The 20,160-nt window shown below is 35.9% G+C and overlaps 1 protein-coding gene and 1 long non-coding RNA gene across 3 annotated transcripts in view; one reads left to right on the top strand and one right to left on the bottom strand.

Moving 5' to 3' along the window:
* LOC136034653 (pre-mRNA-splicing factor ATP-dependent RNA helicase PRP16-like) overlaps positions 1–20,160 on the bottom strand; it is a 126,379-nt gene that overhangs the window by 51,090 nt on the left and 55,129 nt on the right. The window contains exons 10-11 of the mRNA XM_065715965.1: positions 18,125–18,424; positions 16,070–16,297 (exon numbers count right to left, since the gene is read on the bottom strand). Of these exons, the coding sequence (XP_065572037.1) occupies positions 16,070–16,297; positions 18,125–18,424 (528 nt within the window). The remainder of the gene's footprint in view (positions 1–16,069; positions 16,298–18,124; positions 18,425–20,160) is intronic.
* Positions 466–19,360, top strand: LOC136034657 (uncharacterized). 2 transcript variants are annotated; one of them, XR_010619223.1, is made up of 3 exons: positions 586–734; positions 14,047–14,232; positions 18,854–19,360. It is a non-coding gene; the product is annotated as an uncharacterized LOC136034657 (long non-coding RNA). The 2 variants fall into 2 exon arrangements; XR_010619222.1 differs by lacking the exon at positions 18,854–19,360 and having other exon boundaries at positions 466–734; positions 14,047–14,705.

Below are 20,160 nucleotides of genomic sequence, written 5' to 3'. Positions count from 1 at the left end.
TGGCTATTTTCCTTCCAAAAAGCTGGATAGCAACTCATTTCCATTACTTCAATGTCCTATTAAGTACAGGGATGGATATCAAAGTCACTTTTACGCTCATGACAAATAAGATATGTCCAATTAATTTATCACATTCAACCAATTAAATTTTGTTTTCACTCAAGATATGAAAATGCAATAAACCCTGAGTTGGACTGATTTTTATGCATCAAATTTTATTTTCAGCACTAGCACAATTTAAGATTCATTACGTTTTTTGGTGCAAAATATGTAACTTAAAGCTATTTGACTACACGAGCCCTAATTCCCCGTTTTACAATAAAAATAGAACGAATATACTACTCCTTCGAGGAGAAAAACTAACTGAATGTGCAATACCATGTAGAACTTTCGCTTTTTTCTTTATAAAAACTCATGCATTCATAATAATAATTAGAAGTAGGAAATAATAAGTGAGTCGTTTCTCCATATCTTGACGCGACAGATTCGTAACCAGCCTTACAACTTTCAATAACATGATACTCTTTATCGTAAAAGAACTGCCTTATCTAAATTGACAAAATACTTAGAGCGACGAATATGACTTAGAAATTCAGTTTCAGTTCGATAAGGAGGCAAGACCGGTAAGGAGACTTGTTTGATTATAAAGTAAACACCAGAATAAGACATTGCCCGTTAATTCTGGAAAGGAAATACAAACCATGCTTATGTACATTGGAGCCAAGAGTAGTAATGTAAGCGTACTTCTCTTTTCTTTTTCATTCCTCATTTTTTTCTCTTTTACAAATGGTTGCTAATTTCTATCCCCGAAAAATTAAAATAAGGAAAATAGTAGAAAATTTGTAAGAACTTTGAGATTTCAGGCATGGTGGCTCCTCCCTCATATACAAATGCTTAAGTCATTACTACAGTAGCTCTTCAATCTTTTCTTGACTAGCTTTGTTTTGCTTTCAAATTTCATACTTTTTTCAAAGTAAATGCTTGGTGACTATTTGCGTTTTAGACTATAAGTATAGTCTCTAAAATAAAGATTAACATAAAAGATAACATAACGTGTTTTATCGATTAAAAGCTAATCTTTTCTTCCCAAATCATCTATACTAAATTCATATTGTAATACGCTGAAATTTATCCTGTACACTAAAATCTAGAAGAAAATAAAAAAAAAAATCTTGGAAACATCATAAAAGGCACCAGGTGGGAAATATTCTCACCTTTTTAGTGCATTAAAACCTAAAATAACAATCCCTTCATCTTTAACTTTCTCCGTTATTTGTTTTATAGGCAAAAATGAATAAGATTACGTTTCACTAATCTGAAATGTTGTTGAGTAAGGTAAGATGAATGAAAATTTCATTAATCGTAAATTAGGGTAAAGGATTAAAGCAAAGGATTCTTCAAAGAAAGACTCTATGCCTATCCTATGTTTTACTTAGATGTTGACTTAAGGTTTCTGAACTATAAGATTTTAGTCGTATTTTTGGCCATTTGTTTGCGGGGAGGAGGTAAACTGTCTATTCTTATCTTTTTTAAAGTTCGGGTCTATTTTCACGGAACATTTACGTTTCACATGTAGAAAAAGGGTGGATGTATGAGTTTGTAAAACTCCCTCCTGTGCCCTAGCGGGGGTTGTATCTCCATTCACAAACACATCATTCACCTAGCTTAAAATTTTAGCTTAAAAAGCTTAGGACTGATCACAGTTCCGTAAGACACAAAGTTTGAACTTGAACCTTTAGATAGAACCCTAGATAGGTAGATCTATTCCTAAATACTAATTTCAAAAACTATTTCTACAAGACATGTTTTTAAAGAAAAGTAAAGAGCTCCATTAAGCCAAGAATAAGCAAAAATTAAGTCAAATAATTTTCCAAGTGTAAAATTACCACAAATCACTATCAATAAATAAATGAAACTAAAAAAGAACAGAAATTACAATAAGTAGCCGAATCAAACTCAAAACGAGCAAGAATTATTAACATGAGTAGGGCTGATAACCCCCATGCCTTCAGAACACAATTTGCGCTTTACTGAAAAAAAAAATAAAAACAACAAACAAATGACCGTTTATTGTCAGTTTAGTTGACACATACCGACATTTGTTCCTTAAGATTTTGATAATTTTTATTTATGAAAGTAAGAAAGGTGAAAAGATTTCAAACGTATTTTGTTTTCAGTAAAGCGCAAATTGTGTTCTGGTCTTGAGAAGGCGTGGGGGTTATCAGCCCAACTCATGTTAATTCTTGCTCGTTCTGAGTTTATCTCGGCTATTTATTGTAATTTCTGTTCGTTTTGAGTTTCATTTATTTATTGACAGTGATTTGTGGTAGTTTTATGCTTGTAAGATTATTTGACTCAATTTTTTCTCATTCTTGGCTTAGTGGAGGTCTTTACTTTTCTTTGAAAACTTGTCTTGTGGAAAGATTTTTAAATTAATTTATATTCATTTTTTATTGGAGATTGGAGTGGGTGGACATGCCTAATATACTTAAAGATATAGCTAATGGACCGTTCTACTATGCTGAACAACATGGCTGTCTCAAAATTTTTGAGACAAGAAGGGTTGCTTGTCCTCCGACCTCTTGCTACTCTTAAAAAGGGTAGTTTTATGCTTGTAAGATTATTTGACTCAATTTTTTCTCATTCTTGGCTTAGTGGAGGTCTTTACTTTTCTTTGAAAACTTGTCTTGTGGAAAGATTTTTAAATTAATTTATATTCATTTTTTATTGACTAAGTGTTATTCATGGAAAAAATAATATTGTATATCTTTTCAGTTTTTTTTGTAAGAATTTATAGTATGGGTTGCTATTTCTATGTTGGAGATTGGAGTGGGTGGACATGCCTAATATACTTAAAGATATAGCTAATGGACCGTTCTACTATGCTGAACAACATGGCTGTCTCAAAATTTTTGAGACAAGAAGGGTTGCTTGTCCTCCGACCTCTTGCTACTCTTAAAAAGGGCACGAGATACTCGCGCTTTAATAGGAGTGCAAGGAGGAGGACTTCCTCCTTCATATATATATATATATATATATATATATATATATATATATATATATATATATATATATATATATATATATATATATATATATATAGTAAAAACATTTTAAACGAGTAAAAACAAAGTAAAAACATTTTAAACAAGTAAAAACAAAGTAAAAACATTTTAAAATGTATTTTGTTTTCAGTAAAGTGCAAATTATGTTCTGGTGTTGAGAAGGTATGGGAGGTTGTCAAACACATAATTTCCAGAACTTTCAACTACACTGAACAAAATGGCTATCTCAAAATTTTGATTAGATGTGTTTTGGGAATTGATGGACATAAGGAAGGGGGGGGCTTGATGCCCTCCAATCACTATTGACTACTAAAAAGGGCACTAGTCCTTTCAATTTCCAATCGAATAAACCTTTTTAGAAGTTTCTACGACAACAAATGGTCATCTCAAAATTTCCATCAGATACATTTCGGAAAAATATGAGGTGGGGGGTTATCCACCCCCCGGTCACTCTGAATCTTACAAAGGGCACTTTAACTTCTGATTATCATTCCAATGAGCCCCCTCTAAAGTTAATACGATCATCCTTTCTATATGCAACTTAAATGCCCCCAGGGCATAACTTAAAACCCTTGCCCTGAGGTTGTTGGGGGGGGGGGAAGGTGTCATCCTCAAACACACAATTTCTGGACCTTTCAATTACGTTGAACAAAATAGCTGTTTCAAAATTTTGATTAGATGTGTTTGGGGAAATGGTGGGCGTGGGAGGGCGGTTTATTGCCCTCCAATCACTTTCGACTATTAAAAAGGGCACTGGCCCTTTCAGTTTCCAATCGAATGAGCTGTTTTCGAAACTTCTACTACAACAAATGGCCATCTCAAAATTTGTATCAGATACATTTTAGGAAACACGAGGTGGGGGGGGGGGGTAACCAACCTCCGATCACTCTGAATTATACCCAAAAGTTTACTATAAGTTATGACCACCAATCCAATGAGCCCCCTCCGAAATTTATACGATCACCCTTACTATATGTATCTTATATGCCCCTAGGGTATAACTTACAACCCTTGCCCTGAGGGTTCTGGGGGGTTGTCACCCTCAAAGAAATAATTTCTGGACCTTTTCAATTACGTTGAACAAAATGGCTATCTCAAAATTTTCATTGGATGTGTTTGGAGAAATGTGTGCGTGGGAGGGGGACTAGCTGCCCTCCAATCCCTTTTGACTATTAAAAACGGTACTAGCCCTTTCGATTTTAAATCGGATATGCACTTTTCGAAGTTTCTAAGACAACAAATGGCCATCTCAAAATTTCTATAAGATGCATTTCGGGGAAATACGAGGTGTGAGGAGGTATCCACCCTACGATCACTCTGAATCCTAAATATGGTACTGAAACTTCTGATTATCAATCCAATGACCCCCCTCTGAAATTTATACGAACACCCTTTCTATATACACCTTATGTGCCCCCAGGGTATAACTTACAACCCTTGCCCTGAGGGATCTAGGAGGCTCGTCATCCTTAAAGACATAATTTCTGGACCTTTCAGCTACGTTGAACAAAATGAGTAATTAAAATTTTGATCAAATGTGTTTGGGGAAATAGTGGGTGTGAGAGGGGGATTAGTTGCCCTCCTAATACGAGGTATGTGGGGGGGTGTCCACCCTCTGATCCCTCTGAATCTCAAAAAGGGTACTAAAACTTCTGATTAGCAATCCAATGAGCCCCTTCTGAAGTTTATACTATCACCCTTTCAATATATACCTTGTATGCTCCCAGGGCATAACTTACAACCCTTACCCTGAGGGATCTAGGAGGGTCGTCATCCTTAAAACATAGTTTCTGGACCTTTCAGCTATGTTGAACAAAATGACCAAATTGAAATTTTGATCAGATGTGTTTGGGGAAATAGTGGGCGTGAGAGGGGGATTAGTTGTCCTCCAAATACGAGGTGTGTGTGTGTGTGGGGGGGGGGTCCACCCTCTTATTCCTCTGAATTTCAAAAGGGTACTAAAACTTCTGATTAGAAATCCAATGAGCCCCTTCGGAAGTTTATACTATCACCCTTTCTATATATACCTTGTATGCTCTCAGGGCATAACTTACAACCCTAACCCTGATGGATCTGGGAGGGTTGCCATCCTCAAAGACATATTTTCAGAGCCTTTCAATTACGTTGAACAAAATAGCTATTTCAAAATGTATGTGTTTGGAGAAATGGTGGGCGTGGGAGACAGGTTAGGTGCCCTCCAATCACTTTTGACTATTCAAAAGGGCACCAGCCCTTTCAATTTCCGATCGAATGAGCTTTTTTCGAAGTTTCTAAGACAACAAACGGTCATCTCAAAATTTCTGTTAGATTTATTTTGGGAAAAAACGAGGTGTGGGGGCTATCACCCTCTGATCATTCCGAACCTTAAAAAAGGCACTAAAACTCCAGGGGGTGGGAGTTGTCATCCTCAAAGACATATTTTCCGGACCTTTCAATTACTTTGAACAAAATAGCTATCCGAAATTTTGATTGGATGTCTCTGGAGAAATGGTGGGCGTGGGAGGGGGGTTACTTCCCCACCAATCACTTTCTATCCTTAAAATTTTATATCCTTAAGAAGCTGATCAAATATATGGTACAACACTCAAAGTAGAACTTGCTTCATAGAAGCATAGGTAAGTGTACAGTTGTAGCTAATTTTGGGCGTGTTAGTACTTACGAATCTAAAAAAAAAAAAAAAACAAAAAAAAACTGGTACCACTTAGCACTAAATTCTTCAAATGAAATCGAACAACAATTGGCTATTATTTTCCTTCCAAAAAGCTGGATAGCGACTCATTTCCATTACTTCAATGTCCTATTAAGTACAGGGATGGATATCAAAGTCACTTTTACGTTCATGACAAATAAAGATAGGTCCAATTAATTTATCGATTGAACCAATTAAATTTTGTTTTCATTCAAGATATGAAAACGCAATAAACTCTGAGTTGAACTGCTTTTTATGCATCAAATTTGATTTTCAGCACTAGCACAATTTAAGATTCATTACGTTTTTTGGTGCAAAATATGTTGCTTAAAGTTATTTGACTACACTAGCCCTAACTCCCCGTTTTACAGTACAAATAGAACAAGTATACTACTCCTTCGAGGAGAAAAACTAACTGAATGTGCAATACCATGTAAAACTTCTATCCAAATACGAGGTGTGTGTTTGGGGGGGGGGTGTCCACCCTCCGATCCCTCTGAATCTTGGACGGGGGGGGTGTCATCCTCAAAGACATATTTTCCGGACCTTTCAATTACTTTGAACAAAATGGCTATCTTAAAATTTTGATTGGAAGTGTTTGGAGAAATTTTGGGCGTGGTAGGGGGGTTAGTTCCCCACCAATCACTTTCGACTATTAAAAAAGGCACTAGCCCCTTCAACTTCCAATCGAATGAGCCCTTTTTAAAGTTTCTACGACAACTCCTTCGATACGAAGTGCCCTGGTATAAACAAATAGATAATACATTGTGCCCACATCGCTCTTTACTTAGGCAGCGCTATTGTGCTGCATATGATTTCAATTACATTGCGGAACAGCTTTCTAAAATAACAAAATCACTCTTCACCACTTCCACCATTTGGCAAACATTATTGACTTGGCCTTTGAACAACTCCATTGTAACAGACATTTTAGGCATAGGAGTCAGTGCTGTCACTTACTTGAAGTAATTTTACTTGAAGTACTACTTAAGTAAAAATTTCCATTACTTGTACTTATACTTAAGTAAAAACCCTAGGGTGTACTTATTACTTGATACTTAAGTAAGATTTCAAAATACTTATTACTTAAGATACTTTTAATGTACTTGTTTTTCAAATACTTTACCTTTGACACGAAAATTTTGTGTCTGTGTGCTTTGGCAATGTACAAGAAAACATCACCTTTATATTTAGAGCAAACTCAGATATAGCTTTTGTGTGTGTGTGCTTTGGCAATTTACATGAAAACATCATCCTTTAGATTTAGAGTAAACTCAGATATAGCTCCATGCTCTATTTTTGGATATGAATTAAGGTATTTGTTTTTGACGAAAAAAAAAATTATAGTATGATTAACACTTGGTTTAATTTTTGTTTAAAAGTTATATAACAGAGAAAATTGAAATTATTTCACAGTTCACTGGTCGACAGTGAGCTAAAATCCCTTGTTTTGTGCTAAATGTTGCATACTGTAGTTCATTTGGGCTTATATTTCTGACACTAGTGTTTAAGTTTTGTCATCTCGTCAACTGAACCAGATTTCTACCATTTCATCATCTTCAGGACCATATTATTGGTAAAACTACTGAAGCTATGAATCTTTGCCCATCTAAATGTTGTCTGCAATAAACAAGTCTAGGGAGTTCTATCTGGATCCAATGTAGTGGTATTTTGCCAAATTCGTTCCAGAAAATTCAGGTATTCAGACGAATCTGACTTCAGATTTGTCACTCCATTCATAAGTTATAGGCCCTACTAAATTAAACGAAAACTCAAATGCTTGAAACCCTCTCCCCCTCACCCTATTTGATATAGGGTTTGTGATACCAGAACTTGAACCAGATCTTAGGCATCTTTGGCCTAGTTTTCATTCGGATCCGTTACTCCATTTGCCAGCTATACTAATTTAAACAGAAAACTTAAAATTTCCAGGAATTAAAACCAACTCCCCTTTGTTAAATTTGAGCTAGGGTCTTTATCTCAAAACTTGAAATGTGTCATGGTTTTAAACCTCTTTGGTTCAACTTTCATACAGATCCATCACTTTAGTCGCAAGTTACTCTGAATTAAACGAAAAACTGTTATTAGCAGGTAAAGCCCTCTCCCCCCTGTTTTATTCAAGATAGAGTCTTCATCTTTCAACTTGATGTGTCTTATGATCCTTGGCACCAAATCTGGCCATCAAAATTTTCATCCAAATCCAACCAGCGGTTCTCCCTCTATACGTGATTACACAGACGGACGGACAGACAGACAGACGGACGGACGGATTTTGCAACGTCTTAGGTAGCCATGTTGGCTCATTGGATCCAAAAAAGGAAAACAAAAGCATATCATCATCCAGGCATCATCACCTATTTGGATAGTGGAAAATATCCATCAAGATAGGTTTTTGAGATCTGTCTGTCTGTCCATCCGTCTGTGCAATCGAGTATAGCGGGAGAACCGCCAGTGAGATTTGTATTCAAATTGAACTATTTGGATTAAAATTGAGCTTAATTAGGGCGGTTGGGCTTTAAGTGTTAAAAAAAATCGAGTTTTTCATTTAATTCACTGTAACTTGCAAATGGAGATATGAATTTCGATAAAAGTTGAATAAAGATGCCTAAGAGTATGATATGCATTGAGTTCTGGGATGGAGACCCAAGATTAATTAGGGCGAGGGGGGGGGCTTTAAGTGCTAAAAAAGTTGAGTTTTTTTGTTTGACTCAGTTTAACTTGCGAATGAAGTCAAAGTTTAACTTTCTCAATGAAAGTCAAAGATGCTAAAACCATAAGACACATAATGTTTGGAGATGAAGACACTAGCTTAATTAGGGGAAGGGGACTTTAAGTGCTAAAAAAAGTTGAGTTTTTCATTTAATTCAGCGTAACTTGCGAGAGAGTGATGGACCTCAGTGAAGATTGAACCAAAGGTGCCTAAGACCGTGACAGGCATCAAGTTTTGAGACGAAAGCCCTAGCTCAAACAGAACGAGGGGGAGTGGGTTTCAAGCGCTGAAAAACGTCAAGCTTTTGGGTTTAATTTAGTATAACTTGCGAATGGAGCAACAGATCCAAATGAAAGCTAGACCAAAGATGACTAGGGTCAGGGCTCATATCGAGTTCTGATATCACAAGCCCTGTCTAAAATAGGGCGAGGGGGAGGGGGTTTCAAGTTTTAAGAAAGTCGAGTTTTCCTTCAGTTTAGTAGGGCCTATAACTACTTCCACCCATGGCTTACCCAAAGCCTGGAAATAGCCCTTTTCCAAAATAAGTCAAATTGAAGCCAACCTTCAACCAAATATTCCATTTCCAGAGAAAAATTACTTTGTATGGCACTTGGTATTTACCAAGTGACATACAGTTATCGCAAATTCTGTCGGTCTGTCAGTCCCGGTCTTTTAGAAGGATATCATGTCTCAGAGCTCTTATTTTAAATTCCTACCAGATCAGGTGACATTGGAGGGGGAAACCTAAAATATTGGAAAATGCTTAGAGTGGAGGGATTGGGATGAAACTTAGTGGGAAGAATAAGCACAAGTCCTAGATACATGATTGACATAAACATAACGAATTCACTCTCTTTTGGGGAGTTGGGAGGAGGGTTAATTCTGAAAAATTAGAAAAAATGAGGTATTTTTAACTTACGAAGGAGTGATCAGATGTTCTTGAATTTCATCGGATGAAATTTTATATTTAGAAGGATCTCGTAACTCAGACCTCATGTTTTAAATCCAGACTGGATCCAGTGTCATTGGGGGGATTTGGGGGGGACCGGAAATCTTGATAATGCTTAGAGTGGAGTGATCAGGATGAAACTTGGTGGGAAGAATAAGCACAAGTCCTAGATACGTGATTGACATAACTGAAATGGATTCGCTCTCTTTGGGGGATTGTAGGGGGGTGTTAATTCGGAAAAATTATAAAAATTGGGGTATTTTTAATTTAAGAGCGGGTGACCGTTCGTGAGGTATTCTTGAATTTGATATTATGAAGGAACTCATGTTTCAGATCTCTTATTTTAAAACCGACCAGTTCTGCTGACATTGGGGGAGAGTTGGAGGGGGGGACCAGAAATCTTGGAAAACGCTTAGAGCGGAGAGATCGGGATGAAACTTGGTGGGTAGAATAAGCCATTGTCGTAGATACGTGATTGACGAAACCGGACTGGATCCACTCTCTTTGGGGTAGTTAGGGGTTCCAGTGCCTTGGCGATTTTGCTACTTCTGGACGTGCTAAGACAATGAAAATTGGTAGGCGTGTCAGGGACCTGCACAAATTGACTTGATAAAGTTGATTCCCCGATTCAACCATCTGGGGGGAGGGGCTGAAGGGAGAGGAAAAATTAGAAAAATGAGATATTTTTAACTTGCGAGTGGGTGATCGGATCTTAATGAATTTTGATATTTAAAAGGACGTTGTGTCTCAGAGCTCTTATTTTAAATGCCGACAGGCATTAAGCCTCTGATTTTCCTTTTAAATTAACCTAATGATTCTTATAATTTTGCTAGAACTCATGCCATATGAGCTCTTGGCTCTTCCGACCTCGTCACAAGTGCCTTATGAGTTCTTAGCTCTTGTTTTATTCCTTTTTTCTCAGAAGATTTTCGACTTAGTCTCATGGTTTTTGCAACTTCATGGTGTGAAAACTGCTGCTAGAAATAGATAGGTTGCAACTTCTGCCGTATTGTCTTCTAGTATATTTAAATGTGTGCTTGCATTGTGCCTGCGTCCGCCTAAAAGCTCTATTTCTTATGGTAATATTGGTTTGTCTTCTGTTGCATATGCAGACGACGTTCTTCTTGTTGCCCGGACTCGCCGTGCATTGCTTTCCAATTTTACTATATTAACCAATGAACAATCTATAAGTTTGGACTGTCAGTTAATGCGTCTAAATGCGAGTTTATTTGTTTTAATAGCCCTTATGCGGTCGCTCCATTCGTTGTTGGGACTGCAATTCTGCCATGTTCTTCTTCAGTTGGTTGGCTTGGTCTGTGTTTCAGTCCAACACTTTCCACTACCTTTTCATCCCTAGTGAATCAAGCCGTGAAAAACCTACGCGTCGTTTACGGAAAAATGTCCCCAAACAAAAGCCGTTACAACCGCAAGGGTTTGTGCATGATTTATAACGCTTATTGCGCCCCTGTGCTTTTGTTTTTATCAGGCATAGCTTATCTATTTCGTAAGAAAAATCGCCATACTCTACGTGCGGCTTATTTCAGATATTGCAAATTCCTCCTCCGGCTTCCTAGATGGCACCAAAACAGAAAAATAATTGCTCGATTTGGTTTAATAGATATGCCTTCTTGGATTTGGTCTTCCAGTGATGATTTATGTAAAAAGATATCTACTTTATTCACGTTTACGACCCTCTGCAGCCTTTTTTCCATATTGATACTGGTTAATTAGTCCATGTTGTCTTTTGTCAGTTTGATTTTTTTCTTGCTGTTTATCGTTTTTGTTTTTGTTTATTTATAATACTCCGTTCTTTGTGTTTCTTTTATACTTTTACGGATAATAAAGTTCATAATTCATTCATTCATTCATTTTGCAGTTTGACCGGGCATATGTAATGCGTCTGAATCAACGGGCTTGCTGCAGGCCCGTGATTTTATAATATATGTTTTTAGGGAGTATTACCGACCATCTGAATTGACTACACAGTATGCGGCTTGCTTGAGTGAAAACCGGCCAAAGGATATAGATGCCATACATTTTCATATCGTGTCTGAAATTTAACTTGAAAACTTGAGGCAGTTTCCTTGTAAAGGTGCCGAGGGCGAGACATGTCATCAAAGTGTAAATCAAGACTTCATTTTCATACTCTTCTTTTCTTTCAGCACGCTGAGAGCCAGCGACCTTCAGCTAGCTGCCAAAAATGTGGATTTTTGCTGCCACTTTTTATTGAGCTTTGATTTCTCTTATTAAAAAAGTCTGCAACTGACTCACTTGGCTCCTTACTTTTAAATTTGATTTTTTTTTTCTTTGTTGCTAATGTTTTTACTTATTGAATCAGAGAATGAACTACTTTATTACCTTTTATCTGTTTTAAAGCCAATCCAAAGTTTATTTTTCTATTTTCAATATTTTTTCCACCATTCCGACATGTTTCAGAATAACCCTGTATTTTTTCAAACGTGCCAGATTTGACTGAACACTAATCGCCAGAAGTTCAACTCTATGTGCACTGTATTAATCCTGTCGTGTGATCTGTCTGTTCCAATCAGAAGTTTTTTGACTGCACTTAATTGTTTTGAAAGTCTTTTGCTTTCAAGCCGTTGTGTTGAAAACTGGTTCAGATTATTTTTTGGACTTCATTGGGTGTGTACCAGCCAATCAATGGAAAACATTACTTTCAATATTTTTTCCATCCTTCCCACATGTTTCAGAATAGCCCTGTATTTTTTCAAACGTGCCAGATTTGATTGAACACTAATCACCAGAAGTTCAACTCTGTGTGCACTGTATTAATCCTGTCATGTGATCTGTCTGATCCAGTCAGAAGTTTTTTGACTGCACTTAATTGTTTTGAAAGTCTTTTGCTTTCAATCCGTTTTGTTGAAAATTGGTTAAGATTATTTTCTTGGACTTCATTGAGTGTGTACAGCCGAACAAAAGAAACGGTTAAAAACGATAAAACGGAAATTCTGGTTCTTGATTAAGATTTCCAAGAGAGGTATGTCAGGGGACATTGGTAAGGCAAGGGAGGGGCTAAGAAGCCTTCAGAGTGGCTTTAAAAAAAGATAGCATAGGCTTGATATCAGATATATATATATATATATATATATATATATATATATATATATATATATATATATATATATATATATATATATATATATATATATATATATATATACATAGAATAAATACTTGAAATAGTACTTGAAGTAATACTTAAGTACAATTTTGGCAAGTACTTGATACTTGATACTCAAGTAAGAATTTGGAGAGTACTTATTATTTGATATTTAAGTAAAAAAACAATGAGTACTTAATACTTGATACTTGAATAAAAATTTGGAGCACTTGTTGCAGCACTGATAGGAGTAGGCAATCTTGCCTTCACCACAACAACACAAATATGATGTAGAAAAATGTGATGTTTCAAAAACTTATTTAACAGTATTTCATCTCTTATTTTCAGGATGAATGTAAAACTACAATACTTACTAATATCATGCATACTGATACTCTTATTTTCAATATCGATCGTTATTGTGGTCCTAGCAATCCTTGGTAGCAATATGGTACTGTTAGCCATTAGCTCTTCAGTTGCAGTGGCTTTTTTTGCACTGAATATGGCTGTTCAACCGCCTCTAATAAAAGAGCTATGCAAGTGCACCAGAACACCATTAAGTACAAGTGATGACCATACTAGGCAGCATATCAGGTCTCAGCACTACCCTTCGTCCACAAGTGCGGAAGTATCAACAGGTGTTGTCAGTGAAGATGAACCTCCACAATATAGAGACTGTGTCAATGAGGCGCAACCACCTCCTTACACTGCGCTTTTTATTTAGCAGGAACAACATGCTTGCCCCAAAATACAAGACACAAATCGGTAATAAAAATTAGTTGATTTCATTTGTTTTACGTTTGATCTTTGCATTAATATTCCGTTCTAACTTTTGAGGGATTTCCATATCGCGCTAGTGTTTGACACCAGTTCAGCAATTCTACTATTTGTGTGCTTTGATTAAGCGAATTGTAATCAAAATCTAACTATTCTAATCGTTTCTTATTCGTTCAATCGAATTTTGTATGTTTGCTGTCTGTTTTATCGCTACTTGAAAGATGTTTTCTTTGAAGATACTTTAATAGACTTTATCAGTATTCGAATTCCATGCTCGTTGTAAGACTTTAGATTGTTTTAATAAATAGAGTATAAAACACGGATAATATTTCTGGTGTTTATATTAAAGGACTCTTTTAACATCATAAGCTACGGTTAAACAATAGTTTCAACGCTTTTTCATACAGCTTTTTCTTTGTCAAGGTCATTCATGTGGTCAAGATCGTTCATGAGTATTTTTATGAAAAGATTTCAGAAAACCGATTTTCTATTGACAATATATGCAAGCAAAAAACGAGAGAAAAAATAGTCAAAATATGCAAAAACTTTCTCCCAGATTTGAAGAAATGTAAAGAGATAGTGAGGTCATTGTGACTAACACCACTCATTGGATCTTGAAAGAATTGTATATTATTAAACTTTAATAAATTTTATCAAAATTATGTCAAACGAGGTACATATGCGACGATGATGGTGATTTCTTGTTCAATAGTAAAGACACTCTCTTACTTTCAGAATGAATATGAGACGACAGTACCTAGTACTATCATGTGCAATGGCATTCTTAAGAAGCAACACAGTTACATTAGCCATTTGCTCTTCATTTACAGTTTTTTTCTGATGAATGCTTTTATCCAGCCATCACTGTTCAAAGAAACATGCAAACGCTCAAGAAGTCCAAATAATAATTCCATTGACCCGGTAAGGCGGCATTCAAGTTTTTAATACAGCCATTCCACTGTATCTTTAATAGCAATGACAAACACTGTCAATGGAGATCAGCCACCCCCCTATTGTGATTATGAGTAAGAAGCACTGGCACCCTCTTATGACAAACTTAATATGAAATTCAAATGACGTATTTGCTCTAAATTTCAAGATTAAACCTCGTTTCCAATTGCTTTAGATTTATTAGAGCAATTAAATACTTATTCTTGGAAAGGTTTTTTGACAAGATTTTTGGTATTTTGAAGTCTTCTAACAGGAATATATCGCAGTCAATCTTAACCTTACATGTTTAAGTCTATAAAAACGCCGTTAGCTCCTCCTATATAGCACATTTTTGCATTGTTTCCATGTTTATTTATTATTTACCAATTTTTATATTTACAAATTATTTTACAGAGCTTTACCGTCTCATTGTCAATAAATTATAGCTAATATTGTGCTATGAACCTATTCTACTATGATGTTTAGGGACATAGGATAAACAAGAGGTTTTTAGATAGCTTTGGTATACAGAAAACACAACAAAACAATACAGTTTAGTCAATTTAAGGTTTGCCAAGAAATATTTTGCGATAAAAATGTATTTTTTTACTACCCAGACCAAATAATATGCTGGTTCCAAATAAATATTTATCGACCAATCGCATTCCCGAAATGGTTGAGATTGAGGTCGAGGTACAGCTGTAAATTCGATCACTTCGCTAAGTAACAAAATATACATTCAAAAGGTATTTTATGAGGGGGGAGGGGCAGATCTGATCAAATTTGGGAATTACACCAGCCCTCTGGAGTTCTTCTAGGGGGTATGACTACTCTGATTCAGCCTCAAAACGTTTTTTTAGGGTACATAAGAGGTCACAAATTGACTCAACTGGAATAAAGCCTTCTAGGTATTACTGATCGGTATTACTAGGATTCCTATAAGTCGTTTCTATAACCTTTTCTCATCCCATTCAAGTGTGAATCCTATTCCCGACTTTGTTTAAATAGATGGTCAAAACGCATGATCCTTATCCGTAAGACGTCACCCAACCGTTTTAACCTTTTTTTCTCATTATAGCCAATAAAGGGCCATATTTGTCATAGAGCTACTTGCTCGACATATAGTCAGTGAAACAAGTATCTAAAGCTATCCTTTCACAATACCGCAGGAAATCATCTAGCAAATCTTCCTCCATGTTTTGAAGTACCCAAGGCCACACTTGACTGCTCTCATTATCGTAGTTTCCAATAAAGCTATCCTTGCACAATACCGCAGGAGAACATCTAACACATCTTCCTCCATGTTTTGAAGCACCCAAAGCCATACTTGACTGCTCTCATTATCGTAGTTTCCAATATCCTAATCTTAGTTTGAAAACTTATCTTCCCGTTCTTACAGACTTTTTTCAACAACACCCTTCATTCTTTTGTATAGAAATTTCATTCTTTCATTCTTCTGTATATTTATTTTCATCGAAATTAGCACTTATTAATCATACCTTCGCCCGACCTATGGAGTACTTTACACATTAAGCTGATTTTCGGCCATTTCTCTCGGTAATGGACAATAATTCAAGTTTTTAGGTCTTAAGAGACTCACATCTTACACCAAATCTACTTTACAGTTAGTGTTCTTGGTGTAAAGCAATTTACTAAATTTAGCTGTTCTTGAAGGACAGAGACTAATTTTTGCCTTGAAAACGACATCCCAGTATCAAGGAGAATTCCAGAAAAGGCAATTAAAATGTCTTGAACAATCAAACCATGCTTCGCGAAACTAATATTTTCAATAGATTTCATTCTTCAGTAAGAGAAAAATGTATCTTACCCGGCATGAATATAAGTATGTCTCCAGGGTTTCCAGTTAAATGTATTTGAATGGTTTGCTTGACGGCCGCATCTACATAGTCTTCAACAGAGTTTTTCGCAAAAAGTAGGTCAACAGGAAAAGTTCTACCAGGAATATTGAAAGTTGGAACTTCACCAAAGAAATTTGAAAATTTTGATGCGTCCATTGTTGCTGATGTGACGATAAGTTTCAAATCCTGTCGGCGACCTAAAACAGAAAAATAAAACAGAATTGAAGTTCAGTTAAAGAAGTTTTTTTTTTTAAGGAGTACTCTAGCAATAGAAATCCAATTACATAAAAAATGGTTTACGAAAATCAGTATACACCATTTGTAAAAAATCAGTACTCCCTGCTTACTCGGAAAAGCAGGGAAATAAAACGAAAAAACTTATTTTTATTTATGAAAGGCCAACACCACAAATGCATTTCGCCAAACAAAGAAGTCGCAAAACAACAACAACAACAGAAAAACTTGTTACCTCTTAATATGTTTTGTGCAGTCGGTATTAAATGACAAGAAACACACTGAAGATCTTTTATAGGGGGGTTCAACCCACGGATAATCATCCCATGTTGAGTACATAATCCACTAAGTCCTGTTAAGACTTTAAATATGTTTGATTAGAGGGCCCAATGTGGTACTTCTGGTAGTGTCCCTTCCAATGCCCTTAACGTCGCACATATATACATCCTGTATAGCTTCTGAATCAAGATCATTTAAGAACTATTTAGTGAATAGTCTTTAACGATAACTTTCTATATACTGACGTTTTTTAAGATCGTAGCATAATAATTCAAGTGCAATGAAGATATAATAACGGGCACACTTTTATTTAAGCAATTGAGAATCAGAAAAAAAATGCTTACTTGCTAATAACAGTCCTAACATTTAGGATTCACATCTGAAAGCATTACGAACGAGAAAAAGAAACCTAGATGGATCAGTCAACAAACAGTAGAAGTGAAATTAAAAAAGCTCTATATTAAAAGAAGAACAAGAGCCAAGAGCTCATACGGCACTTATGACGGGGTCAGAAGAGCTAAGAGCCAAGAGCTCATATGGCCCTTGTGACGAGGTCGGAACATAAGATTAGACTCGGTACTAGAGTCATCGATTTTGCTGTTCTTTTTTTATTGGCAATTATTACAAAAATTAACTTTCAAATACAGTGTTCTTGTAGTCTCTTCTTGTCCTTTATTGTAACGTCTTTCCTACGAAGTTTCATCCCGATCTCTCCACTCTAAGCGTTTTCGAAGATTTCCAGTTTCACCCTCCAACTCCCCCCGATGTTACTGGATCCGGTCAGGGCTTAAAATAACAGCTTTGAGACACTGGGTCCTTCTAAATATCAAATTTCGTTAAGATCCAATAACCCGTTCGTCATTTAAAAATTCATCCCTTTTTCTTTTTTTCGAATTAACCATCCTTATACTCCCCCCTCAGATGGTCGGATCGAGGAAGTGACTATTTCTATTTTATTCTGGTCTGGTCCCTGATACGCCTGCCAACTTTCGGCAATCACTATATTGATCACGTATCTAGTTTCGGATCTTTTTCATGTAAAAATTGGAGTGGTCCGGGATTCGAACCTGAGACTACTCACACCCTAATCAAGAATCATACTCATAGACCAGCAAGCCACACTTAAGAAGAACAGTCATTTGTTTTATCAGCAAATAAAATTATTCTCAACTATCTCGTTCGCTCGCTCCCCTCCAGATGGTCGAATTGGAGAAGACACTATTTCTAATTTAATCTGGTCTGGTCCCTGATGCGCATGCCAACTTTCAACATCCTAGATTATCTGGAAGTGCCCGAACTAGCAAAACCGGGACCAACAGACAGACAGAAACTGCGATCGGTATATGTCACTTGGTAAATACAAAGTGCTATAAAAAACGAAAGAAACTCGCATACGATGAACTAAAGTTGCTGCTTTCAAAAAATAAGCTATAAACGAAAAGTAATAAAGAATAAAAAACTACGTATTTTCGCCTTTCAACAAAGTAGATGCTTTTGTGTAAAGAACCTACCAACAACATCTCTAAGGAGACCAAAAAGTACATCAGTATTCAGGGATCTTTCATGTGCTTCGTCCATAATTATAGCGCTGTAATGATCCAAATCCGGTTCTCTCAGAGATTCTCGTAATAGAATGCCATCTGTCATATATTTGATGACTGTATCAGCTGAAGTGCAATCTTCAAATCGAATAGAATAGCCTACTTCTTTTCCCAGTTCCACATTCATTTCATCTGAAACACGTTTTGCAACACTCATCGCAGCAACACGGCGAGGTTGTGTACACCCCACCATGCCATACTTAGTATAACCTGAAATAATAAATTAAGACTAAACAAATATATGGGTCACAGACAAAAATTGAATATTTCTTGAAAATTATAAATTTAACAGAAACAACAATACTGTCGAACTTTTTAAAATCAATTTTAACAATGAAATAGAAAGAAACACAGAGATTATATGACTCCAATGATAACAGTGATAACAAGACACGTGAGTCAAAAGTAACCTGAGCAGAAAAGCCAAGAGTTTGAAGGGCTAATCAAAGAGGAAAATCCGGTTTGTTTCTGCTGAAAAAAATAAAAAGGAACACTATCCAGTGTTACTCAGTATAATAATTAATCTAATCATGAAAACCTAATTAAAACTTTATTTGCATTTTTCTTTCTTTTTTCGCTTGATATTAAAATAAAACATGGCTGCAACTAATGCCAGATTTAAAGCTTTGGCACTTCTAGGCCCAAGCGTTTTGCCGCTTCGTTTTGGCGAGACTTTCGAAGAAATTCCAGAGAATTTGGAGATAAGTAATGAACAGAACGCAACTGATGAGGCAAAAGTAATAAAAGATAGAGAGGTTCAGCTGCCATTCTTGGGAGACATCTGACAGTTTATAAGATACCTCGGAGTTTCTGTGTTATTTTGAAATTACTTTTACTCTGTCTAGGCAGTGTGCCAGTAGAGTGCACCAGACACTTTGATATTCAATCGCATTAGTCCAGTTTTTGTTTAGAAAAAATCACTCCGTGATAATTTATTGCTCCACCTGGCATTGTGCGTCCCTGGACCCGGGCTTGTGCCTATTGCTAAATCTAGGCCTGGTTGCCACTAAGATGAGAACAATTGAAACATGTAAATCCCATGTGAATTGAAGTGGAGTGAAATTCTCATTCTCCAGGAAAAACATACCTTCACAATTTGTATAAAAACTTTTTCTTTTATCAGAATAATAAACTAAAAGATTTTAATTCTGAAGAGATTAATCGACAGGCATATTACCACAAAAAGGCTTAAGGTAAATCTAAAAAATAGTGATAAAGACACCAAATAACGGATGATACATTATTCTCCCGCTCAGCAAAAAGAGCCTAGGTTATACATGCTAACCTAGCCCTAATGATTGTATACTAAAGAAGAAAACAGGTTTAAAAAGGACAATCAAATGACTTAAATAAACATTTAATTAAAGAAAAGACTTTAAATTAAGATCTAGATTTCAATAAACTAGAATTAAGCCCGTTTTGAAAATTTTTAGTTCTGATGGATTTCACAGTATTGTCAGTGACACTAGTGATTTTTGCAATCCCTATTAAAATACTACAGTTTTATTTCGAATCGGTTTACCACACTCTCAGTTGGAAAATAGAACCACATTAGCTCACTTCAAACAGATAATAAATTATTCAACAATTTCATTTCTGAGCCAATTCTTTTTGTGGAAAAATTAACAATGTCTTAAGCTGATGTTGGCTAGGGGATAGCTAAATCGAATTATAGGATTTTCATTTACAGCTTTTGTACTTGATTTTTCCTTAAACAAAAAGGAATTTCTTCTAACTGTTCTAATCGATCACAGTGTAGCCACCTTTGCTTAATTATCTTAATATCTAGAAGACGTAGAACACAATGAAGAAAGATTGTCTGATTGTTTTTGTTCGTTTTTTTTTTCGTGTTTCTCGTTCAGATATACTATTTTTTTCTAGTTCAATATATCATCAACTTTTTTACTTTAAAACATATTCAGAAGAAAATGTGCCTAGAAGTTTCA

This window comes from Artemia franciscana, chromosome 13, assembly GCF_032884065.1.
Source record: "Artemia franciscana chromosome 13, ASM3288406v1, whole genome shotgun sequence".
NCBI classification, from domain to species: Eukaryota; Metazoa; Arthropoda; class Branchiopoda; order Anostraca; family Artemiidae; genus Artemia; species Artemia franciscana.
This window is presented reverse-complemented; position numbering and strand designations above follow the sequence as displayed.